The sequence below is a fragment of the Rhinolophus ferrumequinum genome, chromosome 10, assembly GCF_004115265.2.
Source record: "Rhinolophus ferrumequinum isolate MPI-CBG mRhiFer1 chromosome 10, mRhiFer1_v1.p, whole genome shotgun sequence".
Classification (NCBI taxonomy): Eukaryota; Metazoa; Chordata; class Mammalia; order Chiroptera; family Rhinolophidae; genus Rhinolophus; species Rhinolophus ferrumequinum.
The window spans coordinates 85,407,135-85,423,288 of record NC_046293.1 but is presented as its reverse complement, the minus strand read 5'-3'; the positions used below and the strand labels follow the sequence as shown (position 1 = coordinate 85,423,288).

Genomic DNA, 16,154 nt, shown 5'->3' with positions numbered 1-16,154 from the left:
ACAAAGTGATAGTCATTAAAAATTTTAAGGGATCAGTTAATTATGACATTCTTAGAAATATGATGATAAACAGCTAGTTAAGAAGCCATAATTAGTAGAGGCTAGAAAAGTAAGACTTTATGAAAAGACCAAAGTTCTTTTCTTTCTACTTCCCAATTGATTATGCAGGAGCAATATTAATTAGTGGATAATTGGGTATTTGCTTTCATTCCATCACTTATCGTTATACTCCAGTTTCTGTAAACAATATAGTAAAACCTAGTGAGATGATTGTGGATCATGAAACAGCAGTAAAACTTCAAAGCAAAGCCTACTCTTGCCATACTCCAATCTTACAATTTAAACTGGTAAGAATAATTCAATGTACTAAAATAATTGGATTTTCTTTCATTAATTAACTCATACAATACTTGTGCATTTTCACTTCTACAGATAAAATAAGTAACTGGATATCCTTTAGTGTGTTGGTTCTGAGGGGAATACTTTAGGAAGATTGTGTTAGTGTTTTCCTGTAAAGCACTCCAGGAATTTGTGTCTCCCTCATGATATTCTGAATTAAAAAGAATGTATTAAAGAAGATATCTTTACCTTACAAAAAAGATAATGTCATGATTTTTCAATCAGTGCATTTGGTTGTAAGTACATATTAAATCTGGGACTTCTTACAGCTGAAGTTTGGAAGTCGCCTATATAGTCGTTATTAAAAAGTGGTACTATTGTGTTTTCATTATGTTATTAGGACTCTAATTTTATATTATTCTGCAATACAGAGCATTTAGTTGATTGTACTGGTGGACTGAATGAGTGAAAGAAACGACTAATTCAGTGGGCATTAAAATGTTGAGAGAGGGAAGCACTACATCATATGAAAAACTGTAAGAATGATAGCACATAGTGACATCCCTGAGATTATTCCATCATATTCTCCAAACTGACTGAGTTCTGTCTTGGCTTTTATGGATCAGGTGAAAAGCCAGAGTTTCTATGGCAAAAAGGAGAACTTTCCTGTTTCCCTGTTATCACACGGTATTTTTTTCTTAAAGCACGGGTAGCACAAAACTTATACTGTGCTCCTACTTTGGTCCTTATCCTGACATGTATGTCAGTAGACATTGTAAAACCTCTCAAAACACTTCATTTTTATCCTGGTAGGTTCTGAAGTTCTATCTGGAGTGCTACTTTAGACCTAGATGGCTCCTTTATCTAAAGTATTCCAAATGTTCTAACTTGCTACCTTCTCAGATTACTTTAAACCACATTGCAATAGACAAAAGTCCCAAATTAAAATTAAATTAGCTCACAATACGGATTCTCTGTGATTGCTTTTGGCAACCTTTTATAAGGGCTTTGTGAAATTGTACTAATTAAAATTTTCTGTGTGAATGCAGTTTAGGATATGATTATCTCAAAAACTAATAAACCTTTTAACATGTAAAATTTTAAATGTTTTGAATGTTCATTTAGTGGGACGTTGGGAACTGACTTGACTTTTGTGTGCGTCAGTTCCTCATCTGTAAAATGGTATTAACTATGGTACCTATCCCATGGAGTTGTGAGGATTTAATAAATTTATATGTGTAAAGTGTGTAGACAAGTACCTAGCACAATAGTAAGCATTCCATAAATACTAGCCATTGTTATAATTTAAAATTCTATGCTTTCAAATTTCTTGAGCATATGATCCTGTCCTTTACTTTAGCATACTAGAGTTTTCACTGTTAGGCCTGCATTTAGATATTCTAAATAGTTCAAGGGCATCTCTTGTTGCAGTGCCTGTGTCCCTCACCTTCATCACACTCCCAGCATTCTGACTGCTGTACTTTTGGGTGCTCTCTGCTTTGACTTTTTTATTAGTCACAGGGATCTATTACTACCCTCATGACAAAGGTAACTCTCGGGACCTGAAAAAGGCATGTATTATTATCCCTGTTCTCTTGTTCAGTCTGAGTAGAATTCTTTTTAAGACACTGAGTAAAGGAAAGGAGACGGTTTCTTCCAAAAGTAGATTAAAATATGAACTTTAAATATGTGAGTGAATTAAGTACTACCTTCTTAATGTAAATAAGTGACAAAATGTTTTTGTATTCCATCATAAGTTTAGGAAGAACAATTCTAGTACATATAGGGAAAAGGAAGAAACCTAGAATAGTAGGAATATAAAAAGGTAAATAAACTTGATTTTAAAAGCTAAGATCTGGGAACTTTAAACTTCATGTGCAAAATGTTTACTATAGTACCTGACACGTAGTAAATGCTCAAAAAATGGTATTATTACTATTAGTACCTGACAGCATTAATCATAGTATGAATTATCATAATAGATACAGCAGATATTTTTTAAAATAGACAAGATCTATATGAAGAGAACTACAAAACTCTGATGAATGAAATCAAAGAAGAACTAAATAAATGGAGTGATATTCCATGTTCATGGATAGGAAGACTCAATGTTCTCAAGATGTCTGTTCTTCCCAACTTGACCTATAGATTCAATATAATCTCAGTCAAAACCTCAGCAAGTATTCTGTGGATATCGACAAACTGATTCTAATGTTTATGTAGAGAGGCAAAAGACCCAGAGTAGCCAATACAGTATTCAAGAAAAAGAAAGTCGGAGGACTGATACTGTCTAACTTCAGGACTTACTATAAAGTTGATAATCAAGACAATGTGGTATTAACAAAATAATAAACAAATAGATCAACAGAATAGACCACAGAGTCTTGAAACAGACCTACACAAATACAGTCGATCTTTGACAAAGAAAAGGCAGAATGGAGAAAATCATAGTCTTTTCAACAATTAGTGCTAAAACAACTGTACATGCACATGTGAAAAATGGATCTGGACCCTTCACAAAAATTAACTCAAAATAGATTATAGACCTAAATGTAAAATGTAAAACTAACTCCTAGAAGATAACATAGGGGAAAACCTAGACGACCTTGGGTTTGGTGATGATGTTTTAGATACAATATCAAAGACATGATATATGAAAGAAATAATTGATAAGTTAGACTTCATTAAAATTAAGAACTTTTGCTCTGTGACTGACACTGTCAAGAGTGAGAAGAGAAGCTATAGACTGGGAGAAAATATTTGAAAGAGATATCTGATAAAAGACTATTATCTAAAGTATACAAAGAACTATGAAAACTAACAACCTGATTTAAAAATGGGCCAAAGACCTTAATAGACACTTCACCTAATAAGGTATACAGATGGCAAATAAGCAAAGATGCTCAACATCACATGTAATTAAGGAATTGCAAATTCAAACAACAGTGAGGTAACACACATATCAGAATGGCCTAAATTCAAAACACTGACAATACCAAATGCTGGTGAGGATGTGGCACAACAGGACTTCCCACCATTGCTTGTGGGAATGCAAAATGGTACAGCAACCTTTAGAAGACAGTTTTTTATTAAACTGCTTATAGTCTTAACGTACAAACCAGTAATTTCACTCCTTGGTATTTACCCCAGAGTTGAACACTTAATGTCTGTCCAACAGCCTGCACACAGACGTTTCTAGCAGCTTTATTCCTAATTGCCAAAACTTGGAAGCAACCAAGATATTTTTCATAGGTGAATAAATAAACTGGTACATCCAGAGAATGTGATATAATTCAATGCTAAAAAGAAGTGAGCTATCAAACCATGAAAATATGTGGAAGAACCTTACGTGCATATTATTAAGTAAAAGAAGCCAATCTGAAACGGCTACAAATTTCAGGATTTCAACTATATGACGTTGTAGAAAAGGCAAAACTGGGATCATTAAAAAGATCAGTGGTTGCCCAAAGGTTAGGGGAGAGGACGGGATGAAGAGATGGAGTACAGAGGATTTTTATGGTGATAAAGCTATTCGGTGTGATACTGCAATGGTTGATGATACATGCCTTTCTACATTGTCAAAATCCATAGAATGTACACCACCAAGTGTGCACCTTAATGTAAACTGTGGACTATGGGTGATAATGATATGTCAGTGCAGGTTCATCAGTTGTAACAAGTGTACCACTCTGGTGTGAGATGTTGATAGTGGCGGGGAGGCTATGTGTATTGGGGCAGGGACGTATTGAACTCTACTTTTTCCTGAATTTTGCTGCGAGCCTAAAACTACTCTATAATTTAAAGATTATTATTTTTTAAATGGGCATGCAAAGAAAAGGAAAATATGTTTCATAATAAAGAAAAGATCAATAGGAACAGACCTAGAAATGATCAGTAGACAAAGTCATTAATATATGCTTGAACATGATGAGAGACATGAAAATATTTTTAAGAAAAGACCCTAGTGATGAAAAATACAATCAAAATGGACAATAGAAGTGGGTTAGACACTGTGGAAGAAGAGATAATAGCTAAATGGAAGATATAGAAACTATCCAAGATGAAATACAGAGAGAAAAAGAAGAAGAAATAAATGATTATAGCACATAGTGAGGACAACATTAGATAATTGAAATTCTAAAAGGAGAAAGGAGGAACAGAAAAAAATACTGAAGAAATAATGGTCAGATTTTTCAGATGTCATGAGAACTATAAACCCACACATCCAAGAAGCTCAATGAACCACATGCACAGAAAACATGAAGAAAATTACACCAAGGCACACAGGTTCAATTACTTTAATACTAGTGATAAAGAATTTTAAAAGCCAATAGGAAGACTTTGCTTCCAGGAAGATGGAATAGATGTGCTTCTCACTGTTCCTCCTGGTAAATAAAACAAAAATCCCTGGACATTATATATAAAACAAACATAAGAATGCTGGAAAATGGAGAAAAAGGCATACCATCTAAGGACTTTGGGATCCAGGGACTGGCTGTGGTATGTTCTCTGGGTTTTCATTTTGTCTCATCTATTTCAGACTTGATGCTGAAGAAACCAGCAATTTGGCACAGATGATAAAAAACCCCAACACAAGCCTGTTCCCTCTAGGCAAAGTACTAGGAAAAGAACAGCCTAGTTAATTTAGATAATAGCAATTCTGCTTCAGCCAAATACTGTAATAAAACTGGTCCCATGATCACCCATACTAACTAATGCCAGTGGAGCACCTGAACTTCCACTTTCCCCAGGCTACAATGAGGAACACTAACCCCCAGCCAAGAGGATAGCAGAGAAGGCCAGGGTAGGGAGCCGGGAATTCATACCCACTTGGCAATAACATGACTCCCACCCACCTGCCATGGTGGCGTTGGAGATGATCTAGGGAGCCTAGGTTTCCACCCTCAGCTAGCAGTAATGAAGTGCCCTGCCTCCTCCCTGCCTGGGTCATGTCAGAGAATGCCTAGTGTGGAATCAGGACTTTTCACTGCTGCTCTGTCATGTCAGTGGTGACCACACTTGACACGAAGTGTCAGTGGAGGCCATATGGGGAACAGTAACAAGTCATCTTTGCGCCTGCCATCTAGGGAAACATCAGTGGGCTTACTGGGGAGCTGGAACTCCCACTTCCACCTAAGATGGATGTCATGAGGAGCCTCTTCCACTTCAGATGTCATAGAGGTGGAGTGGGGAATCTGGACTATTCCATCTGGCAATAATGAGGCAGCAACACCACCTTTCCTCTACCAGAGGAAACAGAAACTTTAGCCAGCTAAAACAGAAACTTTAAATAAGAATCAGCCCTAATACAATACCCAAGAAGTCCAAATTACAATAAAAAATTCCATGTCATACTGAGAACCTAGAAGATCTCAAACTAAATCAATAGATGCTAACACTGAGATGACAGAATTATCTAACAAATATTTTAACTCAGTCATATTAAAAATGCTTTAATGTACAATTAAAAACCTGCTTGAAACAAATGAAAAAAATAGAGTATCTCAGCCAAGAAGTAAAAAATATGAAGAAGAACCAAATGGAAATTTTAGAGCTGAAAAATACGATGACCGCCCCCCCCCAACACAAACAAACACCTCAGTTGATGGGCTGAACAGCAGAATGGAGGGGATAGAAGAAGGAATCAGTGAACTTGAAGATAGAACATTAGAATTACCCAACCTGAACAAACTACAGAAAATAGATTAAAAAACGAAATAAACAGGGATAGCCTCAGGCACTTGTGGAAATAAGACAAGAGATCTAAGATTTTTGTCCTTGAAAGGAAAAGAGAAAGAGGGCAGTGCTGAAAATACACTTGAAGATATAAGGGCTGAATACTCCCCCAATTTGGTAGACACAAACATACAGACAGATTCAAGAAGCTGAGTGAACATCAGACAAGATAAAAACCAAAGAAATCCACACTAAGAGACATCAAACTTATAAACACTATAGGAAAAAAATGCTGAAAGTAGCAAGAGAGAAATGGTACCTTACTTATAAGAGGAAAACAATTTCCAGACATTTCTCATCAGAAACCACAGAGGCCAAAAGGATGTGCCACAGCATTATCAAGAAGTGTCAACTCATAATTCTATATCCAGCAGAAATATCCTTCATTCCTGAAGGATGAATCAAGACATTCTTAGATTAAGGAAAACTAAGAGAATCTGTTGCCAGTAGACCTATCCAAAAGAATGTCTAAGGGAAATTCTCTAAACAGAAATAAAACAATACAAAAGGAACCTCACAGCATCAGGAAGGATAAAAGAACACAGTAAGCAAAACTGGGTATATACAAAAGACTTCCTGAGTGAGTTTGTAAATTTTGTGTGATGGTTGAAGCAAAAATTATAACAGTGCCTGATTTGGTTTTAAACGTGTATAGAGAAAATCATTAAGACAATTATATTATGAACAAGGGCAAAGGGATGTAAAGGGAGGTAAAGTTTTTCTGTCCATCATTTGAACTGGTAAAACGAACCCAGTAGACCATGATAAATTATGTATATATAATGTAATACCTACAGCAACAAGTAAGAAATCTATACAATAAGATAGCCAGAACATTATAAATAAATCAAAATGGAATCCTAAAAAATGTTCAGATAACACACAGGAAGGCAGAAAAACACAAATAAATAGGAAACAAACTTAAAAAGGGAAAAAAGAAGAAAAACTTAAGCTGTTAACATATTAATAGTCATAATAAATACAAATGGTCTAAAAATACCAATTAAAAGACAGATTTGCAGAGTTGATTTTAAAAATAAAAGATCCAACTATATGCTGTTTCCAGGAAACTTCAAATATAACAATATAGGTAGTTAGTAAAAGGATGGGAAAAGATACATCATGCAAACAATTAAAAGAAGCAGGAGTGGCTATATTAACATCAGTTGAAGTAGACTTCAGAGCAAAGAAAAATACCAGAGGTAGACATTATATAATAACAAAAAAATGTCAGTCCACCGGGGAGACATATGCATACTAGTTATATATGAAACAGAGCTGCAAAATATGTGAAGTAAAAATTGGTAGAACTAAAAGGAGAAATAGACAAATTCACAATTGTTGGAGACTTCACACTGCTATCTCAACAGTGGATAGAACAGTTAGTAAATCAGGAAGGACATAGAACTCAACACAACCATCAACCAGCAGAAATCTAGTCAACATTTATAGAACATTCCACCCAACAAGAGTACCTAAATACATTCTTTGAAGTGTCCACTGAACATATACCCAGATAGACCATAACTTGAGCCATAAAATAAACCTCAATAAAGTTACAAAAATTGAAATTATACACAATGATTTCTCCAACCACTGTAAGCAAACTAGAAATCAATAATGGAAAGGAAGCAGAGAAATCTTCAAGTGAAATGACACTTCAAATAATTCATGAGTCAGAGAGGAAATTTCAATGAAAAACATACCAATGAAAATGCAATTTCAGAAAATACATTGATCTGATTGAAAATGAAAATGCAACATATTAAAATATTTGGGACACAGCTAAAGCAGTGCTGAGAGAAAAATTCATAGCACTAAATACATTCATTAGAAAAGTTTGTCAAATCAATAATCTAGCTCCCACCTTAAGAATCTATAAAGAAAGGATCAAAATAAACCCAAAGCAAGCAGAGGGAAGGAAATAAAAAAGATAAGAGTAGAAACCAATGAAATTGAAAACCAAAACAATAGAGAACATCAGTGAAACAAAGAGTGGTTTCTTTTGAAAAGACTAATGAATGACAAACCTTTAGCTAAGGTGACAAAGACAGAAGACACAAATTACTTTTATCAGGAATTAAATGGAACATTACTACAGACCTTGCAGACATCAAAAGGGTAATCTTATTAGGTTATTACATAGAGATGAACTCTAGCTAAATTTGACAAACATAGATGAAATAGGCACATAAAACCATAACTTGGTCCATATAAAGTAGGTAATTTGAATAGCTGTATAGCTATTGAGGAAACTAAATTCATAATTTGAAAATTCTCAAAAAGAATGATTTCACTGGTGAATTCTACCAAGTGATTTTTTAAAAACTGAAAACCAATTCTGTAAAGTGTCTTCTAGAAAATAGAAGAGGCGGATGTCACCAGTGAGGGAAACTGGGTAAAAGGTATACAGGATCTCTATTATTCCTTTCAACTGCTGCATGTGAACCTACCGCTATCTAAAAATAAAAAAGTTTAATAATAAAAAAAAGTAACAAGAGAAAAAAGATATTTTGTGCAGAAGAACAAAGATAAGAATGACAACAGAATTCCCTTTGGAAATAATACAAGTCCAAAGATAGTAGAGCAATATCTTTAAAATTCTGAAAGAAAAAATGTAGACCATTTGATTGCAGAGCCTGTACTCTTAACCATTTCTCTATGCTCCATCATAAAGTTAATAAAAACAAAGACAGATGAAGCAATTAGATATACTACCTTTTCGTTTAGTGTGCCCTGGGGAATTAAGAATGGTGCTCCCATCCATTGAAAAGATGATCAACAATTAATTAGTCCTAGTTCCTTATCTGTTTTGGTTCAGTTTCCTTCACTTCAACAACTTTTTAAAAGTAAAATTGGTTAATACATCATCTTTTCTGTTAAGTAAGCTTATATTCTCGAAGAGAATGAAATAAACTTGGAGGTAACTTTAATACAGGAAGATTTGGATAAACGTCATAAAAAAGAAATTCAAACAAAGGATTGAGAGCACAACCAGTTGAGGCTATCAAGGAAGATGGTGTGTGACTCTGAGTGAGTGCAGGAAAAGAGAAGGGTGAGGACGTGTCCAAGCTCTGTGCCCAGCTGACTGGGACAAGAGCGGTGTCACAGCAATGATTGAATATAAGCTTGATAGCAGAGGTTTGGCATTTGTTTGCTTGTCTGCTCAGTTCTCTGATGTATCCTTACTACCCGGAACAGTGCTGGGTACATAGTAAGTACTCCATAAATATTTGTTGCATGACTGAATAAATAGAGAAATTAGAAGGCAGTGATCACCAGTTTGGGTAGGAATGATTTGTTAGTGAGCTCTGCTTCAGGAGTTGTGAGTGTGGGATCTGATCCTGACTCTGCCATTAGCTGTCTCCGTCCACAATTTCATCTTACACTTCAGCAGTAAGACGAAAGATGCCCCTTGAAACTGCTAGAACAAGCAATAATACAGGAAACATGCTGGACAGGAACATTAGCTGTCTGACCGCATATGTAAAATGAAGACTGCAGGAGAAACTGTTGTTACTAAATGCAGTTTTGTGTGTAGCACACTCAGCTCAGCACAGAACTCAGGAAAGGCATCGTCTGAACCCGAGTTACGCACTGACTCCTGACCTAGGTGAGCCCCACATATCTAACACAGCACACTGAAACTGTGTTTGAGTTACCTCCTGCCAAAGCTAAATGCTACCGTCAAGATCGTCCGGCCCAAGGCCTTCATTTTAGCTGAGGCCAAAGTGAAAAAGTGACTTGTACAAAGTCACACAGCGAGCTGAAGGAAAGAGAAAATGGCGGAAAAAAGATGGTCAGGGACCAAACCCCAGGGGTAATGTTCATATGTAAAGGGTGAGAGAGAAAATAGGAGAGAGACACTAATTAGTTGGGTTTTTGAGGGCTTGACTCTGAATTCTACAGGTGGTTTCCAAGAAAACATTATTTTCTGGGGGGAAAATTGTCTGCTGGATAGCTCTTCCTGTATTCCCCACTGACGTCTTTAATTCAGCTTGTCCAGAACCAAATTGGAATCACTGCATGTTAACATGGAGAAGGATCTTCAACGGCCTCCAGTCTAACCTCATTGCACAGATGCGGAAAACACATTCTGCCCTGGGGTGGGTCTCACACTTCTTAGGTTCGTGTATAGCGACGTGAGCAATCAGTTGTCTTTTGGGCCACTTTTACCTGGGTTGCAGAACATTATTTTGGCTTAAGAGTAAGTCATCTGAGCTAACTCAGTCTGGTTACAGGCAACCTGTGGTGGTGTTTAGAGCAGTGGTGTCTAACTTTTTTTTTTAAACAGCTGAATCTTTTCTTTAAAGAAAGTTGAATCATCTGAAGAAACCTCAAATATAAAAAGAGACTGAAAAAGGAAGCTTTAACAACAAAGATTTGGTGGTGATGGTGGGGAATAGATAGTTTGGGAGAGCAGGAAAGGGAAAGAATGAGTTTGACCATGATTACCTGGCACCCTCGTTCCAGAGGTGAGAGCCCTCTCGGTGCTTCAGGTTAGGAAGCGGCTTGAAACCCAGCATTGGGAGGCCCGGGAGATCTGGGAGTGATGGTTGGCGTGAATGGGAAAACCACTGGTGTTTCTGCTCTGCAAGTTCCCTAGTGACGTTTCCAGTGCCTTGGAGTAATGATTTTCAGTTCTTTTTAAAATCTAACAATTAGGAACTAGGGCATCATTACATCTGGGGCTTTCATAAACTCTCAGCTGTCATTTGAAAATGCTCATCAGTCACATTTATACTGTATTTCCCCGAAAATAAAACCAGGTCTTTTATTAATTTTTGCTCCAAAAGACACATTTTCAGGGGATGTCTTATTTTTTTCATGTTCAACAATCTACATTTATTCATGTACTACAATCTACATCCATTTATCCGTGTACAAAAATCTGCATTTATTCAAATACAGTCATGTCATCTTTTTCAGGAACATCGTCATAACCCTCCAAACCCTGAGTTCCAGCTTAAATTTCTTGCGATTCCGTTTCCTATAGAACCATTAGCCGCAATCTCTCATGTCCAGCAATAGAGCTCTCCCTAGATGAGCACTTCTTGTCCATGTAGCCTGCTCGTAGTGCATTGGCAACACAGCTGTCAGTGATTTTATCCCATGAATTCTTCACCCAACTCACGACCTCTTGCAGGCTAGGCTTCACAAAGTTTCCATTCTGATCTCTCTTCATTCTGTTTTCAGTGTAGTTGATTTCCATGCGCAAATGGTCCTTGAATGGCTTGTTTTATTGCAATATCAAGAGTCTGAAGATAGGCAGTCATTCCTGCGGGAATTATTATTTGATCTATTCTTCTCTGTGTGAGGAAGTTCTTCATGTCTTTAGCGCGGTGAGTGCTGGCTGAATCCCAGACTAGCAGACCTCTGACCACCTTACAAAACAAATGGCAGCATTAAATCAACCCACTTCCTTATAATTGCTGTGTGCACCAGGCTCTTTCGGTTTCAAGAACATAAATGCCTGAAACACGTTCAACTTTATCTTTCTTGCCCTTAGTGATGATTAGAGGTGGGGCTTTCTTTCCATCCAGACGAATTGCCAAAATACAGGTAACTCATGCACTTTCGTAACAAGTTGAGGGAATGTAGATTGATGAGGCACCCCTCTGATCAATTGTTGTTTGAGATCCTTGGCCCATAAACACTTCAGTTTCATCCATAGCAATCATGTTGGAGAGTTGGTATTTAGAAAAGTCGATGCCATCAACAAAGGACTTGAATGCAAGTGCACGTTAAATAACTTCAGTATCTTCCAGCTTGAACAGTGTTGTTGATCTTAGAGACAGTTCATATCGCTGAAGGAAGCCATCCAGCCAGTGTTGTGATACTTTGAATTCTTCTGGGGATATTTCTAACTGTGGTGCCATTGCAAGGGCAAATGCTTGAATATCAACCCCGCACACAACCAACCAGGAGAGCCTTTGCAATCCATTCACAGATGATGTCTTCCAGCTCAGGAAATAATGGTTGCCGACCTGATCCACACTTGCGCTTCTTAGCATTTCCCTTATCCACCTGTTAACTGAGGTTATTGTGCTCTGCTCGCCATTTTTGGACCATTAGGAGATCCAACTTCTCTTTGCAGAAAGCCGTAAGATTCTTGCCCCGGGAGTCCTCCACGATTCCTTTCTTGTACTTGACGGAATAGCTCTTTCTTTTTGCACTCATCTTGTGTGGGGGTCAAAATATTATTCCCTTTAAATCTACTATTAAATCAAGTGTTAATTGAAGACTTATGAGACAGAAGTGGCAACAAAAATGATGGCGGTTAAGAATGATGGTGCACACAAAAGTGACGAAAAATCGTAGGCACCAAAATTCAGAAAACGTTTCTTTATTTCACGTGAGTGCATTAAGTATGTCTGTTACAACACATGATGTATTGAATTACGAAGATTCATATTAGACACAACACAACCACGTCCATTCGTTATCAAGTGCACGTTATTTGTACGTTGTATCTGGACTCCAATTGGTCATTCGGCGATAAGTCTCGAGTTCATCTGTTTACAGAGGCGTTTACCTCTCGTCCAAAGGCTCCTGCTTGGGTATTTACAAATACTTAATTATAATTTATATTATTTATTTTAAATATTAATGTCAATAATATTTATATTTAATTGTATATTAATATGATTTTATAATTTAACACATCTGTTGTGTGTTGCAACGGACATACTAAATGCATCCATCTGGCTGAAAATCTTAACTGGGATTTATTTTTGGGGTAGGGCTTATATTACCCACATTCTGAAAAATCATGCTAGGGCTTATTTTGCGGTTAGGTCTTATTTTCAGGGAAATACGGTATTTTTTTTTTTTTTAATGGATAAGCAGCTTTTTTTGTGAATCAAGTTGCTTTGGAATAGATCATTTTATTACCATAGACATAGCCCAAGAATTACTGTCACATGAGAAAAAACTTAGCAGCAATCAGCATATTGATCTTGCAGAGACAAATGCCTAGAATGTTCTTATGATTTTTAAAATACTTGACATTTTTTAATAATTATTTTTATCATATTATTTATAATTTTGAATTTTATTCGGCATCTGGTGAAACCCTGTGCTAGACACCGTGGGGAGATAGAGAGACAACAGGACCAGGCGCTCGCCCTTACATTTCAGGCCTGCTGAGTACAGAAAGAACGGGATATCTTATTTCCTCCTTGGTACTGGACTTTACCACCTGAGCTTTCTTCTTTACACTGTGCAATTTTTAATTTTAGTTTACTGACTTGTAAAGCATGTTCATGACTGAAAATTCCATAATTTAAGGTTGTATGCTCTCTTTCAAATTCTTACTAGATTGCAAGACTGGAGGAAGATAAAGAAGAACTGTATAACCAGATGTTTAGCGTTGACCCCACCAGAGACAGCAAACAAGTGGAACAGCTTGCTCAAGAAAAAGTTCAGCTGTGTCAGAAAGTAAAAGGTTTAAAGGCTGAAGTAGCAGAATTAAGAGCTGAAAAAGAGAATTCTGGTGCTCAGGTAGAAAATGCCCAAAGAATTCAGGTGCGGCAGCTGGCTGAGATGCAGGCTACAGTCAGATCACTGGAGGTAAGGTTTTAATTGCTTCCCAGTAGAGGGTGGCATACTTTATTTTTTTTAATTAAAGTTAATTGGGGTGACAGTTGTTAGTAAAGTTTCATAGATTTCAGGTGTACAATTCTGTAAAACATTATTTAAATCTCACATTGTGTGTTCACCACCCAGAGTCAGTTCTCTTTCCATCACCATATATTAGACCCCATTTACCCTCTTCTAGAGCCCCCCGGGCCCCTTACCTTCTGGTAACCACTAGAATATTGTCTATGAGTTTTTGTTCCTTCATTTGTTTGTCTAGTTCTTTTCTTGTTTTTGGTTTATATACCACATATCAGTGAAATCATGTGGTTCTCTACTTTTTCTGTCTGACTTATTTCGCTTAGCATTGTAATCTCAGGATCTATCCATGTTGTCACAAAGGTACTATTTCATCTTTTCTTACCACTGAATAGTATTCCATTGAGTATATATACCCCAACTTATCCATTCATCTATCGAAGCACATTTTGGTTATTTCCATGTCTTGGCCATCGTAAATAAAGCTTCAGTGAACATTGGAGCACATATGTCTTTATGGATAAATTTTTTCAAAATTTTTGGGTAGATACCCAGGAGAGGGATTGCTGGGTTGTATGGTAATTATATTCTTAATTTTTTGAGGAACCTCCACACTGCCTTCCATAGCAGCTGCACCAGTCTGCATTCCCACCAACAGTGTATGAGGGTTCCTTTTTCTCCACAACCTCTCCAACACTTGTTACTGTTTGTCTTGTTGATGATAGCCATTGTGACTGGGGTGAGGTGATACCTCATTGTGGTTTTTATTGGCATTTCTCTGATGATTAGTGATGTTGAGCTTTTTTGCATATGTCTATTTGCCATTTGTATGTCCTCTTTGGAGAAATGTCTCTTCAGGTCCTCTGCCCATTTTTCAATTGGGTTGTTTGTTTTTTTGTTGTTGAGTTGTATGAGTTCCTTGTATGTTTTGGATATTAGCCCCTTATTGGAGGCACTGTTTGCAAAAATCTTCTCCCATTCAGTTGGTTGCCTCTTTATTTTGTCGATGGTTTCTTTTGCTGTGCAGAAGCTTTTAAGTTTATATAGTCCCATTCATTTATTTTAGCTTTTACTTTCCTTGCCTTTGGGGTCAAATTCATAAAATGCTCTTTGAACCCAACGTCCATAAGTTTAGTACCTATGTTTTCTTCTATGCAGTTTATTGTTTCAGGTCTTATTCTTAGGTCTTATTCTTAGGTCTTAATTAATTTTGAATTAATTTTGGTACGTGGTGACAGATAGCAGTCCAGTTTCATTCGTTTGCATGTGGCTTTCCAATTCTGCCAGCACCATTTATTGAAGAGGCTGTCTTTTCTCCATTGTACGTTTTTTGCTTCTTTGTCAAAAATTATCCATATTTATGTGGGTTTATTTCTGAATTCTCAATTCTCTTCCATTTGTCTGTGTGTCTGTTTTTCTGCCAATACCATGCAGTTTTGATTATTGTTGCCCTGTAGTACAAGCTGAAGTCAGGGAGTGTGATACCTCCAGCATTGTTCTTTTTTCTTAGGATTGCTTTGGCTATTCGGAGTCTTTTGTGGTTCCATACAAATCTGATGATTTTTGTTCTATTGCTTTAAAAAAATGCCATTGGGATTTTGATGGGGATAGCATTAAATCTGTATATTGCTTTGGGTAATACGGCCATTTTAACTATGTTGATTATTCCAATCCATGAGCACAGAATGTCTTTCCATTTCTTTGTATCTTCTTCAATTTCTTTTAAAAATGCCTTATAGTTTTCAGCATATAGGTCTTTCACATCCTTGGTTAAGTTTATTCCTAGGTATTTTATTCTTTTTGTTGGAATTGCAAAAGGAATTTTTTTTTAATTTATTTTTCTGAGATTTCATTGTTCGTATATAGGACTTTTGTATGTTTATTTTGTAGCCGGACTTTTGTACATTGATTTTGAATTTTACTGTATTCGTTTATTGTTTCTAATAGCTTTTTGGAGGAGTCTTTAGGGTTTTCTATAGATAGCATCATGTCATCTGCAAAGAGTGACAGTTTAACTTCTTCATTCCCAATTTAGATGCCTTTTATTTCTTTCTCTTGCCTGATTGCTCTGGCGAGGACTTCCAACACTATGTCGAAAAGCAGAGGTGATAGGGGACAGCGCTGTGGTGTTCCTGAACATAGAGCAAAGGGCTTCAGTTTTTTTTTTTTTTACCATTAATTATCATATTAGCTGAGGGTTTATCATATATGACCTTTATTATGTTCAGGTATTTTCTTCTATACCCATTTTATTAAGTGTTTTAGTCATAAATGGATGTTGCAACCTTTCAAACGCTTTTTCTGCATCTATTGATATAATCATGATTTTTGTCCTTTATTTTATGTGGTGTATCACATTGATTGATTTGCGAATGTTGAACCATCCTTGTGCCCCTGGGATGAACCCCACTTGGTCATGATGAATAATCTTTTTAATGCATTGTTGCATTCGATTTGCTAGA

The 16,154-nt window shown here is 36.5% G+C and overlaps 1 protein-coding gene across 2 annotated transcripts in view; it reads left to right on the top strand.

The window, feature by feature from the left end:
* Window positions 1-16,154, top strand: part of CEP83 (centrosomal protein 83) — a 113,305-nt gene that overhangs the window by 50,393 nt on the left and 46,758 nt on the right. For both annotated transcript variants that reach the window (XM_033118247.1, XM_033118246.1), the window contains one exon: window positions 13,396-13,647. In XM_033118247.1, the coding sequence (XP_032974138.1) occupies window positions 13,396-13,647 (252 nt within the window). The remainder of the gene's footprint in view (window positions 1-13,395; window positions 13,648-16,154) is intronic.